The sequence below is a fragment of the Bombina bombina genome, chromosome 11 (genome assembly GCF_027579735.1).
Source record: "Bombina bombina isolate aBomBom1 chromosome 11, aBomBom1.pri, whole genome shotgun sequence".
Lineage (NCBI taxonomy): Eukaryota > Metazoa > Chordata > Amphibia > Anura > Bombinatoridae > Bombina > Bombina bombina.
Window position 1 is genome coordinate 81,430,204 of NC_069509.1, and position 21,424 is coordinate 81,451,627.

At 39.7% G+C, this 21,424-nt stretch overlaps 1 protein-coding gene across 2 annotated transcripts in view; it reads right to left on the reverse strand.

Annotated features, from left to right (window-relative positions):
• Positions 1 to 14,497: 14,497 nt before the first annotated feature.
• Positions 14,498 to 21,424, reverse strand: part of SREBF1 (sterol regulatory element binding transcription factor 1) — a 121,283-nt gene continuing 114,356 nt past the window's right edge. For both annotated transcript variants that reach the window (XM_053694332.1, XM_053694333.1), the window contains exon 19: positions 14,498 to 16,629. In XM_053694332.1, coding sequence (XP_053550307.1) covers positions 16,409 to 16,629 — 221 coding nt within the window. In that variant the 3' untranslated portion in view covers positions 14,498 to 16,408. The remainder of the gene's footprint in view (positions 16,630 to 21,424) is intronic.

Sequence of the window (21,424 nt, forward strand, 5' to 3'; positions counted from 1 at the left end):
GACAGATGTGGCCGAGAAAGCCACCATAGAAGAGAATTTCTGGTCTCTTGATCCAGATTCAGAGTAGGGGACAAGTCTGAGTAATCCCCATTCCACTGACTTAGCATGCACAATTGCAGCGGTCTGAGATGTAGACGTGCAAAGGGTACTATGTCCATTGCTGCTACCATTAAGCCGATCACCTCCATGCATTGAGCTACTGACGGGTGTTGAATGGAATGAAGGACACGGCATGCATTTTGAAGCTTTGTTAACCTGTCTTCTGTCAGGTAAATCTTCATTTCTACAGAATCTATAAGAGTCCCCAAGAAGGGAACTCTTGTGAGTGGAAAGAGAGAACTCTTCTTTTCGTTCACCTTCCATCCATGCGACCTTAGAAATGCCAGTACTAACTCTGTATGAGACTTGGCAGTTTGAAAGCTTGAAGCTTGTATCAGAATGTCGTCTAGGTACGGAGCTACCGCAATTCCTCGCGGTCTTAGTACCGCCAGAAGAGCACCCAGAACCTTTGTGAAGATTCTCGGAGCCGTAGCCAATCCGAATGGAAGAGCTACAAACTGGTAATGCCTGTCTAGAAAGGCAAACCTTAGATACCGGTAATGATCTTTGTGAATCGGTATGTGAAGGTAAGCATCCTTTAAATCCACTGTGGTCATGTACTGACCCTTTTGGATCATGGGTAAAATTGTCCGAATAGTTTCCATTTTGAACGATGGAACTCTTAGGAATTTGTTTAGGATCTTTAAATTTCCAAGATTGGCCTGAAAGTTCCCTCTTTTTTGGGAACCACAAACAGATTTGAGTAAAACCCTTGTCCTTGTTTCGACCGCGGAACCGGATGGATCACTCCCATTAATAAAAGATCTTGTACGCAGCGTAGAAACGCCTCTTTCTTTATTTGGTTTGTTGACAACCTTGACAGATGAAATCTCCCTCTTGGGGGAGAGAATTTGAAGTCTAGAAGGTATCCCTGAGATATGATCTCTAACGCCCAGGGATCCTGGACATCTCTTGCCCAAGCCTGGGCGAAGAGAGAAAGTCTGCCCCCCACTAGATCCGTTCCCGGATCGGGGGCCCTCGATTCATGCTGTCTTAGGGGCAGCAGCAGGTTTCCTGGCCTGCTTGCCCTTGTTCCAGGACTGGTTAGGTCTCCAGCCTTGTCTGTAGCGAGCAACAGCTCCTTCCTGTTTTAGTGCAGAGGAAGTTGATGCTGCTCCTGCTTTGAAATTACGAAAGGAACGAAAATTAGACTGTCTAGCCTTAGGTTTGGCTCTGTCTTGAGGCAGGTCATGGCCTTTACCTCCTGTAATGTCAGCGATAATTTCTTTCAACCCGGGCCCGAATAAGGTCTGCCCTTTGAAAGGTATATTAAGCAATTTAGATTTAGAAGTAACGTCAGCTGACCAGGATTTTAGCCACAGTGCTCTGCGTGCCTGAATGGCGAATCCGGAATTCTTAGCCGTAAGTTTAGTTAAATGTACTACGGCATCTGAAATAAATGAGTTAGCTAACTTAAGGGCTTTAAGCTTGTGTGTAATCTCATCTAATGGAGCTGATTCAAGTGTCTCTTCCAGAGACTCAAACCAAAATGCTGCTGCAGCCGTGACAGGCGCAATGCATGCAAGAGGTTGCAATATAAAACCTTGTTGAACAAACATTTTCTTAAGGTAACCCTCTAACTTTTTATCCATTGGATCTGAAAAGGCACAGCTATCCTCCACCGGGATAGTGGTACGCTTAGCTAAAGTAGAAACTGCTCCCTCCACCTTAGGGACCGTTTGCCATAAGTCCCGTGTGGTGGCGTCTATTGGAAACATCTTTCTAAATATCGGAGGGGGTGAGAACGGCACACCGGGTCTATCCCACTCCTTAGTAACAATTTCAGTAAGTCTCTTAGGTATAGGAAAAACGTCAGTACTCGCCGGTACCGCAAAATATTTATCCAACCTACACATTTTCTCTGGTATTGCAACTGTGTTACAATCATTCAGAGCCGATAACACCTCCCCTAGTAATACACAGAGGTTTTCCAGCTTAAATTTAAAATTTGAAATATCTGAATCCAGTTTGTTTGGATCAGAACCGTCACCCGCAGAATGAAGCTCTCCGTCCTCATGTTCTGCAAATTGTGACGCAGTGTCTGACATGGCCCTAATATTATCAGCGCACTCTGTTCTCACCCCAGAGTGATCACGCTTACCTCTTAGTTCTGGTAATTTAGCCAAAACTTCAGTCATAACAGTAGCCATATCCTGTAATGTGATTTGTAATGGCCGCCCAGATGTACTCGGCGCTACAATATCACGCACCTCCCGAGCGGGAGATGCAGGTACTGACACGTGAGGCGAGTTAGTCGGCATAACTCTCCCCTCGTTGTTTGGTGAAATATGTTCAATTTGTACAGATTGACTTTTATTTAAAGTAGCATCAATACAGTTAGTACATAAATTTCTATTGGGCTCCACTTTGGCTTTAGCACATATAGCACAGATATCTTCCTCTGAATCAGACATGTTTAACACACTAGCAAATAAACTAGCAACTTGGAAATACTTTTCAAGTAATTTACTATAATATGAAAACGTACTGTGCCTATAAGAAGCACAGAAAAAGTTATGACAGTTGAAAATTAATAAACTGAAAAGTTATAGCATCAAATCTTTGTAAAAAACACAATTTTAGCAAAGGATTGCTCCCATTAGCAAAGGATAACTAACCCTGATAGCAGAAAAAAAAAAAAAAAAAAAAAAAAATACAGAAATAAACGTTTTTTTATCACAGTCAACTACAATCTCACAGCTCTGCTGTGAGTGAGAGAGATCAGTAAACTGTCATAAATTAAATAAAACGACTGCCAAGTGGAAAAAAATAGTGCCCAAAACATTTTTTCACCCAGTACCTCAGAAAATTAAACGATTTTACATGCCAGCAAAAAACGTTTAACATTAATAAATTGAGTGTTATTAAAAAGCCTGTTGCTAGTCCCTGCAAATTAGGCTAAAGTTTTATGCATACAGTATAATTCCAGTGAAGTGCCATTCCCCAGAATACTGAAGTGTAAAATATACATACATGACAGCCTGATACCAGTTGCTGCTACTGCATTTAAGTTTACATTATATCGGTATGGCAGAATTTTCTCATCAATTCCATTGTCAGAAAATAATAAGCTGCTACATACCTCTTTGCAGATTAATCTGCCCGCTGTCCCCTGATCTGAAGTTTACCTCTCCTCAGATGGCCGAGAAACAGCAATATGATCTTAACTACTCCGGCTAAAATCATAGAAAAACTCAGGTAGATTCTTCTTCAAATTCTACCAGAGAAGGAATAACACACTCCGGTGCTATTATAAAATAACAAACTTTTGATTGAAGGTATGAAACTAAGTATAATCACCACAGTCCTCTCACACATCCTATCTATTCGTTGGGTGCAAGAGAATGACTGGTAATGGCAGTTAGGGGAGGAGCTATATAGCAGCTCTGCTGGGTGAATCCTCTTGCACTTCCTGTTGGGGAGGAGTTAATATCCCATAAGTAATGGATGATCCGTGGACTGGATACACTTAACAAGAGAAAGCAGCGTTATGAAGCATAACGATGCTTTTTCACTCATAACGCCAAACTCGTAATCTAGCTGATGGTCTTCAACATTGCACTATATGCTACTGTCTGCTGTATTATCTTGAACTTTACAATAGATAAAGTAATGTGATCAGAGGGCAGTCAGAAGATGTTTAGAAACAGGGTAATCACAGAGGTAAAAAGTGTATTAATATAACTGTTTTCTGTGCAAAACTGGGGAATGGGTAATAAAGGGATTATCTATATTTTCTTCTTAAAAGGGACAAAAAAATGACAAAAACTAACTGGCAACCTTTAACACCCCAAATGGCTGGGGCACTCATCACCTCCTGTGACCCAGACAACCCACGAGCAAGACTCTCTCAGTCGCACACAGTCAGCATACAGAATTTAGAAACAACGTAACCGCTCCCGTCACGAGGTGCACCGTGCCAGTCACGAAAAGGGCGCGCAATCTGGAAAGATCGCATCATTAAAAGAAGTTTGTTATGTTCCGTAAAGGCCGTGAGCCTAAGTATAGTTACGCATATGCAGATAGAACCATATAACAAACATGATTAAAAGTCCCCTCTGTTCAATAACCCCCCTCAGGAGATATTAACCCATGATTCCTTATTAAGATAAAAGGAGTCCCACTGGGACCCTACTTTGTTTCGTTAACATTACATTCACATACGATCTTACTGGAATCTATGCCATGGAACAGGAACACGGGGCTTCAAGTGTGACAGTTAGTAGCTTTGCTTCTGACATGGACTTGAGTGAATAAAGGTAGGCAGCGAAACCCATCAACGCTGATTACCAAGGAGCTGTTAATATGAGTCGGAATGGGTTTGCAGGAAAACTCTCCCTGCATCTCCGGACTCTAACTTTTATCCATGCTCTCACAGGATTACTTAAAACTCCAGTCCCATTTCGAAGAGTACTACCCTTCATAAGAGACTATCTCGAACTTCTGACACTTCTCTGCCAACCTCCTGTGATGAAAGGCAAAGAATGACTGGGGGATGAGGGAAGTGGGGGAGGTATTTAAGCCTTTGGCTTGGGTGTATTTGCCTCCTCCTGGTGGCCAGGTTCTGAATTCCCAAAAGTAATGAATGCAGCTGTGGACTCTTCCCTTCAGAAGAAAATGAAATTATCAGGTAAGCATAATTTATGTTTTTAAAACAATAACCAATTTTGAGTTGACTGTCCCTTTAAAGGGACATAAAAGTTTAAAACAAAAATGTTTTAATATGCTAGAACATTTTAGTATATCTCTATTGTTTGCATGTAACTGTTTGTTTAACCCCTACAAACAGATTAACCCCTTAAACCAATGTGACATAGATTTACGTCATGCATTACAAAGCCCCATAGCTGCTGTTCCTGAGGTGCAGGCATCTGTCTGCATATGGCAACTGAGGTGGGTGAGCGGCCCAGCAGTGGAGCGGGGAGGAAGTGGGAGAGGCCCTACACTGCAGAAAAAAAATTGAAGGGAGAGGGAGGGATGGGGTGCTACACTACAGAAAAGGTGTGGGATGATGGGGTAAAGGGATCCTATGTAGCGAACGTGGGGAGGTGGGGTGATCACTACACTACAGAAAAAATGAAGAAAAAATCATAAAAATAAAAAATATCTATAAATTAGGTCCTGTCAGACAGCTGCCAGTACCAAAGATGGCTGCTATTAGTGGGGAGGGTTAGAGAGCTGTTTGGAAGGGATCAGGGAGGTGGGAATGTTGAGGAGGGATTACTATACTACAGAAAAAAAAATAAAAAATGAAACAAGCTAAACTGCATACTGGCAGACTGTCTGCCACTACCTAAGATGGTGTGGGTGGGAGGGGGAAGAGAGCTGTTTGGGAGGGATCAGGTGTGGGAGGTGTCAGGTATATCTATATCTGAACAAAGGGGACCCCAGAGAAGCTTTTACAACCACCTGTGCCATGATTGCACAAGCAGTATGTAAATTAATTTCATTGAGTAACAAGTATTTTTTCTTTATATGATCCCACTTGGCGGTAAAATGGTGGAATAAAATATACCAAAATGGACCAAGTTCAATATCTTAAAGGGCCACTGTAAGTAAATATTTTCTATGCCTGTTACTAACTAACTACCCCAAATACGCTTTTTATCAATAGCATTTCATTAACATATCTCTACCGTATATCAGAAATCTTGTCTGCAAATTTAATTGTTTTCCAAACCCACTCCGTGGGTATCCTTTGCTCTGTACCAATCCGTTTACAATACCTAGGTTTCAAAATGGCGCTTTAAACACAAAGTTATTGGTTTAAGCATTTTGAACACGCAGTGCTGAAAATAGTGGGCAGGATAACGTGACATCATCGGCGTATAAAAGATATAACTTTTAGAACGTTATGAAACTTCGTTTTGGAGAAAATATAGGTCAGTAGGTTTTAATTAATGTTTATTAACTTTAATATGTTAGTTGTTTAGCTTAAAAATTATAACAGAAAGTAATCCTTTAAGTTGTCAACATAAAAAATATATAAAGTTTTGATAGGTAAATTAAAAAAAAATAATGGATTAAATGGAGTGAAAGAAAAAATGATAAACATTCTCAGTTATTTTGGGCAAGTTCTACTCTGAAATTCCTGGTAGTGAAGGGGTTAAACACTTATTTAAAGACAGCTCTATCGTAGCAGTGTACCACTGGGAGCTAGCTGAAAAACAAAATTTATGCTTACCAGATAAATTCCTTTCTTTCCTGGCAGGGAGAGTCCACAACTTCATTCCTTACTGTAGGGAAATACATCACCTGGCCACCAGGAGAAGGCAAAGACACCCCAGCCAAAGGCTTAAATATCCCTCCCACTTCCCCCATCCCCCCAGTCATTCGGCAGAGGGAATGAGGAAAAGTAGGAGAAACATCAGGGTATAAAGGTGCCAGTAGAAAAACGAAAAGGGAGCATCCCAAAAAATAACGGGCAGGGTTGTGGACTCTCCGTGCCAGGAAAGAAAGGAATTTATCTGGTAAGCATTCATTTTGTTTTCTTTCCAAAAGGCAGAGAGTCCACAACTTCATTCCTTACTGTTGGGAAAACAATACCCAAGCTTCAGAGGACACTGAAGGAATAACGGGAGGTACCAGGAAAAAGGCGGACTCTAATCTGAGGGCACCAAAGCCTGTTAAACCTTTCTCCCAAAAGTTGCTTCAGCGAAAGCAAACAAACATAAAATTTGTAAAAATTTGAAAAAGTATGTAAGGAGGAACAGGTCTTACAAATCTTATCCATAGAGGCTTTGTTCTTAAAAGCCAAGTGGATGACACTCCTTAACCAAAAAGACAAGGAAGACGTGGTGGCTTTCTGACACTTACGTCGACCCACATAAACGACAAACAAAGATGAAGATTGTCTGAACTCCTTAGTAGCCTGAAGGTAAAATTTCAAGGCACGAACCACATCTTCCAGATTGTGAAGCAAACGTTCCTTTGCTGAAGGATTGGGACACAAAGAAGGAACAACAATCTTTGATCTGAAACCACCTTAGGAAGGAAACCTAACTTACTGCGTAAAACCGCCTTATCGGCATGGAAAACAAGGTAAGGGGAGTCACACTGTAAAGCCGAAATCACAATCAAAACAGGCAGAACAAGATTAAGACTCCAAGGCGCAGCCACAGTTCTAAACACAGGTCTGATCCTAGTCAGAGCCTTAACAAAGGACTGCACATCCGGAAGCTCAGCTATTCTCTTGTGCAGCAACACCGATAGGGCCAGTATCTGTCCCTTCAGAGAACTGGCAGATAGACCCTTCTCCAAACCATCCTGGAGAAAGGATAAAATTCTGGCAACCTTTACCTTACGCCAAGAAAAACCACGTTCCTCACACCAGTGCAGGTAAGTTTTCCATACATTATGGTAGATGCGCCGAGTAACTGGCTTACGAGCTTGAATCAAAGTATCTATGACACTCTCGGAGAATCCTCTCATGGCTAGGACTAAGCATTCAATCTCCACGCAGGCAGCCTTAGAGAATCTAGATTTTGATGTGGGAAGGGACCCTGTATCAGCAGGTCCCTGCAACAAGGTAACCTCCACAGAGGAGGAGAGGTAATTTTCACCAGATCCGCGAACCAGGTTCTCCGCGGCCAGGTTGGAACAATTAGAATCATGGATGCTTGCCCTGCTTGATGCGGGCCACCACACAAGGGGTAAGAGGCAATGGAGAAAACAAATATACGAGTCTGAACCTCCATGGAACTGCTAGAGCATCTATTAACTCTGATTGAGGATCCTCGATCTCGACCCATTCCTGGGTAGTTTGGCATTGAGACGAGAGGCCATGAGATCTATCTCCGGCATCCCCCATCTGCTGCAAATCTCTGCAAACACCTCGGGGAGGAGGGACCATTCCCCCGGGTGAAAAAATTGCCTGCTGAGGCAGTCTGCTTCCCAGTTGTCCACACCCGAGATGTGGATTGCTGACAGCATACAGTTGTGGGCTTCTGCCCATTCGAAGAATTGGGACACCTCCCTCATCACTAAGGAACTCCTCATTCTTTCTTGATGGTTGATGTAGGCAACCGTAGTTATATTGTCTGATTGGAATCTGATAAACTGGGACAAACACAGCTGGGGCCAAGCCTCCAATCACCTCCATGCATTGGGCCACCGAAGATCTTGAGGTGGCCTGGAGGGCAAGGCATGCTGATGTCAGCTTGCAATGTCTCTGATCTGTTAGAAAGATCCTCATGGATACCGAGTCTATAACTGTACCCAGGAATTTCACCCTGGTATTTGGAGTAAAAGAACTCTTTTCCAAGTTTAACTTCCATCCATGAGACCAAAGAAGACTCAGAAGAAATTCTGAGTGATCTTTTGCCAGACGAAAAGATGGTGCCTGTACCAAGATATTGTCCAGGTATGGTGCTACTGCAATTCCTTGTGTTCTGGCTACGGCCATGAGAGCACCCAGAACCTTTGTAAATATCCTGGGTGCAGTAGCTAAGCCAAACGAAAGTGCTATGAACTGGAAGTGCTGATCCAGAAATGCAAACCTTAGGAACTGAAAATGATCCTTGTGGATCGGAACATGCAGGTATGCATCCTTCAGGTTGATGGTAGTCATAAATTGTCCTTCCTGAACCAGGGGAAGGATCGATATGATTGTCTCCATTTTGAAGGAGGGGACCTTTAGAAATTTGTTTAGGCACTTCAAGTGCAGCATTGGACGAAAGTATTCCTCCTTTTTGGGAACCACAAAGAGGTTTGAATAGAACCCCAGACCTCTTTCTGATGCAGGTACCGGGACTATTACTCCTAAGGAGGATAGATCCTTTACGCAATTTAAAAAGGCTGTTCTCTTCTCCGGTCTTGTAGACAGTCTGGGTGGATGAGATTTGAATTCTATCCTGTACCTATCCTTGCCTCCTTTATCTCAGAGCATTTTTATGGCTTTTCACAGCAAGACAGTGCTAGTTCATGGGTGTCATATAGATAACATTGTTCTCACTCCTGTGGAGTTATTCATGAGTCAGCACTAAATGTCTAAAAGGCAAGCCTGTAAATAAAACTGGGATAAGTGGGCAGTCTGAAAAGGCTTAGATACAAGGTAAGGTTTTTATTTACTTTTTTTTTCTGCAGCATGATTGGCCCTGCCACAGCTTTTGGCCAATCAGGCCCAGAGTTGTCTATTTACCCTGTGGCACCATGGGATCAATTCAGAGCTCAAAGCAACTGATCTTTTGTTCTTTTAGTGTTGTGACAAGCTGTGTTCTACCCTGCTGTGGATGGACCCCTTCAATAGTAACTGTTTAAGAATGTTGCCAAATCTCAGTGTCTAGCCCTCCCCCTCTGTGAGAATCTTTTTTTATAATGGTGACATTTTACACTGGCAACAAATTAGATAGCATGCTGCATGGCTCACTGTTTTCTATGTGCAATCTCTGTAATCGGTTAGACCCATATGTGATTGCTTTTACTTCCATTCAAAATGCTGACAGTCCAGCAGCTTTCATTGTAAACACTAAATCTTATGATTCAGTGTTTAAATTGGAGTGGCTGCACAGAGGACCTGCGCATGCGCACAGCTTACACTTTCCAGAAGCACGCATTTACAACTACGTATAGAGCTGGTGTTCTGTTAGATCAGCTAGTGACATGGAATCAGCTGTTTGACCCGCAAATGCAACCACTGAGCATGCGCTCCGCAAGTCTGTCACATCAGCCAAGTCTGACCACAAAGTCACTCACTGCGCATGCACTCCAGTGCAGGTAGCAAATCTTGACAACGGAACTGCTTGTTAACCAGACATATATATACGATGCACTGTAATTCCCCCATATTCACTATTTTTTTGCCTAGGCCTGGGGGGTTCGAGAGAGTGCCCTGCTGATCCTCTGGTATCCACCCCACCCACGTGAACCTCAGGAAATGAGGTGTACAAGGGGGGCAAACCCGCCTTGAAACCCCCAAGCGGAGGCAGAAAAGATAGTGAAGATGGGGGAATTACAGTGCATCGTATATATGTCTCATTAACAACACAGTGACATACAGCGATTGGAATGCATTGACGCGGAGCAGCACATGCATAACGGTTGAATTTGCTGTAAAACAACTGATTCCACGTCACTGGAAGTGACGTAATTGGCTAACCTGAGCCATTGACTGATCTGTCATAACACCGGTGGAACCGCTTTATACGTCACTACACTACAGAAAAGAAAATTCAAGGGGAGGAGAGGAAAATGCACAACTGAGAAAGCAAAACTTTATATATTTAGCGCTGCGGAATCTGTTGGCGCTCTACAAATAACCGATAATAATAATAATAATAATAATAATAATATATATATTTTTTTTAATTTAAATACAGCTGTTTTGTTCTATACTGCATTTAAACTATCGGCTAGATTGAGAGTTTTGTCGGTAACGACCCGCGTAGCTAACGCTGGCTTTTTTTTGGCCGCACCTTTTAAATACAGCTGGTATTTAGAGTTCACAGAATGGCTGGGTTTTCAGTGCATTAGGCTCCAAAAAGGGAGCGTAGAGCATAATTTACCGCCACTGCAACTCTCGATACCAGCGGTGCTTACGGACGCGGCCAGCTTCAAAAACGTGCTCGTGCACGATATCCCCATAGGAAACAATGGGGCAGTTTGAGCTGAAAAAAAACCTAACACCTGCAAAAAAGCAGCGTTAAGCTCCTAACGCAGCCCCATTGTTTCCTATGGGGACACACTTCCTAAGTCTGCAGCTAACACTCTAACATGAACCCCGAGTCTAAACACCCCTAACCTTACACTTATTAACCCCTAATCTGCCACCCCGCATATTTTTTTTAACCCCTAATCTGCCGCTCCATACACCGCCGCAACCTACATTATACCTATGTACCCCTAATCTGCTGCCCCTAACACCGCCGACCCCTATATTATATTTATTAACCCCTAATCTGCCGCCCCCAACGTCGCCTCCACCTACCTACAATTATTAACCCCTAATCTGCCGACCGGACCACACCACTACTCTAATAAATGTATTAACCCCTAAAGCTAAGTCTAACCCTAACACTAACACCCCCTAACTTAAATATAATTTAAATCTAACGAAATAAATTAACTCTTATTAAATAAATTATTCCTATTTAAAGCTAAATACTTACCTGTAAAATAAACCCTAATATAGCTACAATATAAATTATAATTATATTGTAGCTATTTTAGGATTAATATTTATTTTACAGGCAACTTTGTAATTATTTTAACCAGGTACAATAGCTATTAAATAGTTAATAACTATTTAATAGTTACCTAGTTAAAATAATTACAAAATTACCTGTAAAATAAATCCTAACCTAAGTTACAATTAAACCTAACACTACACTATCAATAAATTAATTAAATAAAATACCTACAATTATCTACAATTAAACCTAACACTACACTATCAATAAATTAATTAAATACAATACCTACAAATAAATACAATGAAATAAACTAACTAAAGTACAAAAAATAAAAAAGAACTAAGTTACAAAAAATAAAAAAATATTTACAAACATTAGAAAAATATTACAACAATTTTAAACTAATTACACCTACTCTAAGCCCCCTAATAAAATAACAAAGACCCCCAAAATAAAAAAAATGCCCTACCATATTCTAAAATTAAAATAGAAAAGCTCTTTTACCTTACCAGCCCTGAAAAGGGCCCTTTGCGGGGCATGCCCCAAAGAATTCAGCTCTTTTGCCTGTAAAAAGAAAACATATAATACCCCCCCCCCAACATTACAACCCACCACCCACATACCCCTAATCTAACCCAAACCCCCCTTAAATAAACCTAACACTAAGCCCCTGAAGATCTCCCTACCTTGTCTTCACCACGCCGGGTTCACCGATCGATCCAGAAGAGCCTCCGATGTCTTGATCCAAGCCCAAGCGGGGGGCTGAAGATGTCCATGATCCGACTGAAGTCTTCATCCAAGCGGGAGCTGAAGAGGTCCATGATCGGGCTGAAGTCTTCTATCAAGCGGCATCTTCAATCTTCTTTCTTCCAGATCCATGGTCATCCCGCCGACGCGGAACATCCATCTTCACCGACGACTTCCCGACGAATGACGGTTCCTTTAAGGGACGTCATCCAAGATGATGTCCCTCGAATTCCGATTGGCTGATAGGATTCTATCAGCCAATCGGAATTAAGGTAGGAAAAATCTGATTGGCTGATGGAATCAGCCAATCAGATTCAAGTTCAATCCGATTGGCTGTTCCGATCAGCCAATAGAATGCGAGCTCAATCTGATTGGCTGATCGGATCAGCCAATCGGATTGAACTTGAATCTGATTGGCTGATTCCATCAGCCAATCAGAATTTTCCTACCTTAATTCCGATTGGCTGATAGAATCCTATCAGCCAATCGGAATTCGAGGGACGCCATCTTGGATGACGTCTCTTAAAGGAACCGTCATTAGTCGGGAAGTAGTCGGTGAAGATGGATGTTCCGCGTCGGCGGGATGACCATGGATCTGGAAGAAAGAAGATTGAAGATGCCGCTTGATAGAAGACTTCAGTCGGATCATGGACCTCTTCAGCTCCCGCTTGGATGAAGACTTCAGTCGGATCATGGACATCTTCAGCCCCCCGCTTGGGCTTGGATCAAGACATCGGAGGCTCTTCTGGATCGATCGGTGAACGCGGCGTGGTGAAGACAAGGTAGGGAGATCTTCAGAGGCTTAGTGTTAGGTTTATTTAAGGGGGGTTTGGGTTAGATTAGGGGTATGTGGGTGGTGGGTTGTAATGTTGGGGGGGGTATTGTATGTTTTTTTTTTTATAGGCAAAAGAGCTGAATTCTTTGGGGCATGCCCCGAAAAGGGCCCTTTTCAGGGCTGGTAAGGTAAAAGAGCTTTTCTATTTTAATTTTAGAATAGGGTAGGGCATTTTTTTATTTTGGGGGTCTTTGTTATTTTATTAGGGGGCTAAGAGTAGGTGTAATTAGTTTAAAATTGTTGTAATATTTTTCTAATGTTTGTAAATATTTTTTATTTTTTTTAACTTAGTTCTTTTTTATTTTTTGTACTTTAGTTAGTTTATTTCATTGTATTTATTTGTAGGTATTGTATTTAATTAATTTATTGATAGTGTAGTGTTAGGTTTAATTGTAACTTAGGTTAGGATTTATTTTACAGGTAATTTTGTAATTATTTTAACTAGGTAACTATTAAATAGTTATTAACTATTTAATAGCTATTGTACCTGGTTAAAATAAATACAAAGTTGCCTGTAAAATAAATATTAATCCTAAAATAGCTACAATATAATTATAAATTATATTGTAGATATATTAGGGTTTATTTTACAGATAAGTATTTAGCTTTAAATAGGAATAATTTATTTAATAAGAGTTAATTTATTTCGTTAGATTTAAATTATATTTAACTTAGGGGGGTGTTAGTGTTAGGGTTAGAATTAGCTTTAGATGTTAAAAAATTTATTAGAGTAGCGGTGAGGTACGGTCGGCAGATTAGGGGTTAATGCTTGAAGTTAGGTGGCGGCGATGTTAGGGAGGGAAGATTAGGGGTTAATACTATTTATTATAGGGTTATTGAGGCGGGAGTGAGGAGGATTAGGGGTTAATGCATTTATTATAGTAGCGGTGAGGTCCGGTCGGCAGATTAGGGGTTAATAAGTGTAGGTAGGTGGAGGCGACATTGGGGGCGGCAGATTAGTGGTTAATAAATATTATGTAGGTGTCGGCGGTATTAGGGGCAGCAGATTAGGGGTACATAGGGATAACGTAGGTGGCGGCAGTGTGCGGTCGGCAGATTAGGGGTTAAAAAATTTTAATAGAGTGGCGGCGATGTGGGGGGGCCTCGGTTTAGGGGTACATAGGTAGTTTATGGGTGTTAGTGTACTTTAGAGCACAGTAGTTAAGAGCTTTATGAACCGGCGTTAGCCCAGAAAGCTCTTAACTCCTGTTTTTTTTCTGCGGCTGGAGTTTTGTCGTTAGATTTCTAACGCTCACTTCAGCCACGACTCTAAATACCGGCGTTAGAAAGATCCCATTGAAAAGATAGGATACGCAAATGACGTAAGGGGATCTGCGGTATGGAAAAGTCGCGGCTGGAAAGTGAGCGTTAGACCCTTTCCTGACTGACTCTAAATACCAGCGGGCGGTAAAAACCAGCGTTAGGAGCCTCTAACGCTGGTTTTGACGGCTAACGCCAAACTCTAAATCTAGGCCTATATTTGTAACTTTACAACATTGTTAATTTACCATCACTTTAAGGTATGGTTGAGTTAAAAAAAAAAGACACCTTACTTTTAGGATCAATACGTTGCTCCTTTATTTCCAAGTAAGACCTAGCTTGTACGAGCCATGTACGAGGGGTATACTGGTAGGTGAATATTTATATGTGTGGTTTGTATTCAGAGGTTGAAAGTAAATAAACAACATTCTGCATAGACCAAACTACTTTATTTATTTTTTTCCTTACAAAAGCAAATTATAAATATTTCTTAATAAATCCTCTGTACAAAAAAAGTGTTTAAGAACTAGGAAAATAAAGTATGAAAAGAGAAGTAAATACAAATCGAGAGTATTCCCTGCAGTCAATATTTACACAATTGTACCCCCACCTTACAAGTCTACTAGTTGCCTGCCTGGTGTCACATTATATATATATATATATATATATATATATATATATATATATATATATATATATGAACCTTCCATCAAAAAATAATAATTCCAATACCATTATTTACCTTATTTGGAAATAAAATTAAAGGTAAATGATCATACCTCCCTATTTTAAATCAGGGATAAAAAAGAAATACCATGCTGGTTATTAATTTGAAGTGTGGAAGGTGCAATCACCATAGTAATTTGAGTGCAAGCTCTTCAGCTTTGGTGTGCTGCCAAAATAATTCATCTACCTGATATAGATAATAAATAATACATTACGCATAAAACACCCATTCACAGAAGGGCGCACTGGCTTAGTACATTATAACAGTCATCTACGTATCCCAATTTTACCGGCGGTGCCTCATCAAATGAGGCACATTGTAACACTCAGTGGGACACAGGGGTCAAAAGGACTGGAGGGAAATACTGACATTGATAAGGTATAATTGTGTTTGTGTATGCAGAGTGCATATGTGCTATTAGTGGGGATAAGGTTTGTATGGTGTTTTAAGGGACACTAAACCCAATTTTTTTATTTCATGATTCAGATAGAGCATGCAATTTTAAGCAACTTTCTAATTTACTCCTATGATCAAATTTTCTTCATTCCCTTGCTATCTTTATTTAAAAAGCAGGAATGTAAAGCTTAGGAGCCAGCCCATTTTAGGTTCAACAGCCTGGATAGTACTTGCTTATTGGTGGCTACATTTAGCCACCAATAAGCAAGCGAAACAAAGGTTTTTTACCAAAAATGGACCGGCTCTTAAGCTTTACATTCCTGATTTTTAAATAAAAATAGCAAGAGAACGATGAAAAATTGATAATAGGAGTAAATGAGAAAGTTACTTAAAATTGCATGCTCCATCTGAATCATTAAAGAAAAAAATTGGGTTTAATGTCCCTTTAAGTAAAAGAAAATCACAATATGTGCATGTTTTTTTTTTCTTTCAATTGGTTTTGTAAAAGTTTATATTAAAGTACATTTTCCTTACTGTAAACGCTATCCCTCTGGCCACCCCGTACTAAGCTTTTTTTTTTAAAGGGACAATGTTCTGTCCTCTTTATAACTGCCAATTTAAGATCGCACCTGTGTCTCTCCAGAAAGAAGATGGACAAACTGCGCGCACACAGTTTGTCCTAAAGAGAATCCTATACCAACCGCATTAATGTTCAATTTGTCCTTAGCAGTAAAGAGGACGGTAATGCTGTTGCCGCCCATGACATCATTTTTTATTTATTTATTTTTTAAATAGCACTTAGTACGGGGGGGGGGATCAGGATGGGGGGGTTACAGATAAGGAAAACATATATTAATGTAATGTCTGACAAAACATTTTGAAAAAAGAAAAGTAATGTACATATTGTGCTCACTAAAATGATTGTATGATTTAATTAGCTAGTGTTTACTATCACTTTATTCTTATAAGCAACTTGTGAACTAATGAAACGAGGTATTGTAGCGCCTCGTGCTTCCAGTCAGCAGCAGTTTCCATTTGATTTGTGCTTCCTCTATATGTCCAACAGTTGTACCATCACATTACAAAGCAGACCTCCTTTTAAAGGTAGTTCAGATCTCCTGTAGGTTACAATTTTTTTCCAGGGGATATGTAGATTGCAGAAAAGGAGATGGATAGGCAGGAGTGGGGGGGGGGGGGTAGCAAGAGCATATTTTTCTAGGTAGATGTGACTGTAGTTCCACTGCCCAAGGTCAAGATAAATTGCTGGCAGTCCTGCAGGGTACGTTTGTCCCCCAACATCTCTAATGTGCGAACGGCCTCAGCTAGCATGCCCACTCGCTGTCCTGGGGCCGACAGAAAGGATGGTGGCAGGTAGCGGCAGGCCAGGAGAAGCGCTTCGGCATGCTCCCGAGCAGTGGGACTCATCTCTTCAGTGCCTGACGAAAAGAACAAACTGCTACGTCAGTTATCTTAAACGGTCATTAAATATAGTAAAATTGCATAATCAACAAATGAAGATTAAAAATAAAATGCAAAAACACTTACTCTGAATTTAAAATGAGCAGATTTTTTCCTGAAAAAATTTAAACATTTGCTTCAATTCCCCCCCCCCATATCATGTGACAGCCATCAGCGAATCACGGAGTCATATATGTATACACTGTAAACTCTTAGACATGCTCAGTAGAAGCTGCTTATAAAAAGCCTGTTTCAAACCCAAATTTTTTTCTTTTATGATTCAGATAGAGCAGCACTTTTAATCAAGTTTCTAATTTACTCCTATTATCAATTATTATTTGTTCTCTTGTTATCTTTATTTGAAAAGACAGGACTGTAAGCTTCAAAGTCAGCACATTTTTGGTTCAGAACATGGGTAGCGCTTGCTGATGTGGCTTTTTTGTGTCCCTTTAATTTGGAATATGGCTGCCTTGTTGCATACACTGTGTTCTGATAGTATTGCTACATTACAATAAGTCGTTTTTTAACCCTAAATCACTATTACCTTGTGTTCCTACTTCTAGAAAATACTTTATAGACGTTCTGCTTGACTTTGAAGTCAATATCATTTGTCAGTAAAAACATCATCTGCAAATGTAAATGTAGTTAAAAACTTCACCCAGAACAATCCTCCAAAAAGTCAACAGATGCAAATTGTAAGTCATGAGGTTTTCAAAATAAAGGCAATTCATTATAAATATGACACGAAGGGGCCGAATTATGAAGCACGGAATGGCGCTTGATGCCTTTGTTTAGGCTCGCCGGAAACAGTAGTTACGAAGCAGCGGTCTAAAGACCGCTACTCCATAACTTGTCCGCTGCCTCTGAGGCTGTGGTCTTCAATCTGCCCGATCCTATACGATCTGGCTGATTGACACCCCCAGCTAGCGGCCGCGAATGTGCAGGGGGTGGCATTGCACAAGCAGTTCACAAGAACTGCTTGTGCAATGATAAAAGCCGACAGCGTATGCTGTCTGCATTAATCGATGTGCGGCGGACATGTTACGCTACATCATATCATGTCCGTCCGCACTTTAGTAAATTGGCCCCTATGTTTAAAAGGACGTAAGAATAAAAATTAGATGGTGCATGTCAGAATTTCATATATGAATTTTGTAATGTAATGTACTAGTAAAAATTGTTGTATTAATATGTATTATTGTTTCAGGGGGCATATATATAGGGTTACCATATTGCCACTTTAAAAAGGGAAACTTTTGAAAAATACATATGTCAGGGCTGTTTTAAGAAATGTTTTGTATAAAAACCCTGACATGTGTATTTTTCATATGTGTCCCTTTTTAAAGTGGCAATATGGTAACCCTACATATATACATACTGTGTGCACAATGCTCCTGTATTCAAACAAAGTACCTTGTTAGTGAGACATTGGTGGTGTGTATCATGTAAGCAATGATTCCCTTAAAGGGATATAAAACAGTCTGTTTCATTGTTATAATAAATATATATACAGTATATTGATGTTATAAATCTTCTAAAGCAACTTGAGCTGGCTTTCTCTAGCATACATGGAACAGTAATAGGAAGTCCGTTTCTTGACCATGCTCAGTAGAGGACAGAATGCAACTTCTATAACTAGTATTGACTGTGGATTTGGAAATAATGTCCTCAATTCCAATCTTTCTGAAAATTCTTGAGCTTAATAACTCTATTTCCCAAAACGGTAACATTAAAGAATGTCAATAATTGCTGTCAATCGCCAACAACTTAATCAAGACACAAACAAAATACAACTGTCCGTAAGGCTACCCAACTGCTCTCACCAACCAGGTCACTCAACCTCATTCTGGTGCATTCTCTCCTCTTCTCCTTCCTCTCTCTATATGTTGTATATGACAATAACTTGTAGATGTGTTTTCCTCATGTATATCTTTTCTTTATGTTTATACATTTAATTGACGGCGATGATGTGTTCAGTATGTTTTTTTTTTTAATTTGGTGTGATATGACCGTCATCAAAAAGGTCCATCTCCATTGTTGCCATCTTTTTTTGGGGGGGTTGAGCATGCGCAGATTGGTGTCTGATATTGTTTATTTAATGTGTGTTATTGGTTGATCTGTGGGTGTTGTGAGGATTTATCACGTATATTTGGCTGTTATATTCAACGTGTCTATCTTGTTGACCATTTAGTTGTAGACTTATGGTTGAGTGGGTTGTAATCACCAAAGTCAATGCTTTTCGTGCATACTATGCGTAATTTTGTTTGATACAATATTTTTCTAATATGGAAATGGTTATCTAATTAATTTTTTACTCCTTAGCGCATAAGTTAGATTTCACGTTCCTACATTTTTCTAGCTACCAGTTTATTTCTCAGAGCTACAACCTGCTAGAATTAACAGTACTTTTGTGGATTCCATGAGCAGCAGAGGGCAGAGCAATTACAAGATCACAGAAATAAAATATTTCACAAGATACCGGTTACATGAGCTAACCGGCTTATCTATAAAATATGCTACATGTCAGTTAAAGGGGCATGGATAAGAAAATCAACCTTTTATGGTTCAGACAGAGTATACAATTTTTGAAAATATAGTTTACTTCTATTATGAAAATTCCTTTTTTTCTTTTAGTTTTCTTTTTGAAACATAGTCCCTTTATAGGACAGCATACTGGGGTACGTTTAGGAGCGTGCATGTGTCACATGGCATCTGTGTAGGGAAAAAAAAGGGGGGTTTCTCTGTACGTGAAAGAAAATATTAAATTAACTGAAATTGTAGAAACAAATGACATTCTACAAAGTGCTTTGGTAACTATAGAAACTGTAGGGAAACAGGTGTTTAGAATAGGGGTAGTATATAGACCACTATTACAGGATAAAGCATCAGATAATTTATTAATTGATGAAATAGCCAAAATTACAATGAAGGGTAATGTTATTGTAGTAGGGGACTTTAATATGTATGATATAGACTGGGAAGTACCTGTTGCTAAATCAACTAGAAGTAAATATATTCTGGAATCCCTTGAGCAACTAGTAAAAGGACCAACACGTAAAGGAACTATATTAGATTTAGTACTTATAAACAGGGATATAGTATCAATTGTTTGTGGGTGAGAACTTAGGCTCTAGTGATCATCAGTCTGTATGGTTTAATATTTAGGCAAAGGTACTGTGCAACCATAGCAAAACAAAAGTTTTAGACTCTAGAACAATGGATTTTTCTTACATGGGCAGATACCTAGAATAATCTCTAAAAGGGATGGCACAGATTACAGGAGTACAAGAACAGTGGGAATATTTTAAAAATGCTATTCTAGATGCAACTAAACACTGTATTATGCTTGTTTGTAAAAGTAAAAGAAAAAAAACAATATGGTTTTCAAGAGAAGTAGCACATGCAGTTAAGACAATAAAGACTATAACAAATTCAAACTCACTGGCTCAAAATAGGATAAGGAAAAATGGAGAACCCATCAAAAGATGACAAAGCAGTTAATCAGAAGGGCTAAAGCTGATGCAGAAGAGAAAATAGCACAATCTGTAAGAAATTGTGACAAAACCTTATTTAGATATATCAGTGAAAGGAGAAAAACTAACGTAAGGATAGTAAGACTCAAGAATGAGGACAGAATAGTGAAAGAAGATAAACAAATAGCAAACTGTTTAAATGATTACTTTTGTTCAGTCTTTACAACAGATGGTAAAGATAGTGAGATTCTATCAAGAGACGATACTGTAAATGATCATGTGAGTAGTACTTTTCTTTTTACAGAGGAAGAGGTATCAAGGGCTTAATCAAAAATAATAGTAAATAAGTCTGTGGGTCCAGATAATATTCATCCAAGGGTTCTAAGAGAAATTTGATCCGTGATAGCTACTCCATTAGTGGATTTATTTAATCAGTCACTTCTAACAGAAGTTGTTCCAAAAGACTGGAAAATTGCCAATGTAGTCCCTCTTCATAAAAAGGGTAGTATGGAAGTCTCTGCCAACTATAGACCAGTCAGTTTGACCTCAATTGCAGGGAAATTAATGGAAACACTTTTAAAGACGTGTCTTTCCTTCAGACAAACAACTTAGAAGACAAAGGACAGCATGGTTTCACTGCTGGAAGATCATGTCAGACTAATCTAATTGATTTCTTTGACCATGTAACTAAATTAATAGACCAGGGAGGAGCTGTCAATGTTGCATATCTAGACTTAGCAAAGCATTTGACACTGTTCCACACAACAAACTTATTCACAAAATGTATTGCCATGGAGTAGATGCTAAGATTGTTAAGTGGGTAGAATGCTGGCTTAAAGACAGACGACAGTGGGTTTCAATTAATGGAGTAAATTCAAATGAGGCGTCAGTTAATAGTGGTGTTCCCCAAGGGTCAGTTCTTGGGCCTATTTTGTTTAACAAGTTCATAAGTGATATTGGAAGTGGGCTTAAGGGGAAGGTTTGCTTGTTTGCTGATGATACAAAAATTTGTAACAGAGTTAAAGTTCCAGGAGGGGTCGTTCAAATGAACAGTGGTATTAAAAAAGAACTGGAGAACTGGTCAAATAAATGGAATCTGAAATTTAATATTACCAAGAGCAAAATTATGCATATAGGATCCAAAAACCCTAAGGCCAATTATAGTATCAATGGTACATTACTGACTGTAAGTAAAAAAGAAAGGGACTTGGGAATTATTATTTCAGATGATTTAAAATTTGGTACACAATGCAGCAGTGCAGCCAGTAAAGGCATTCGAATATTTGGTTGCAATAGGAGA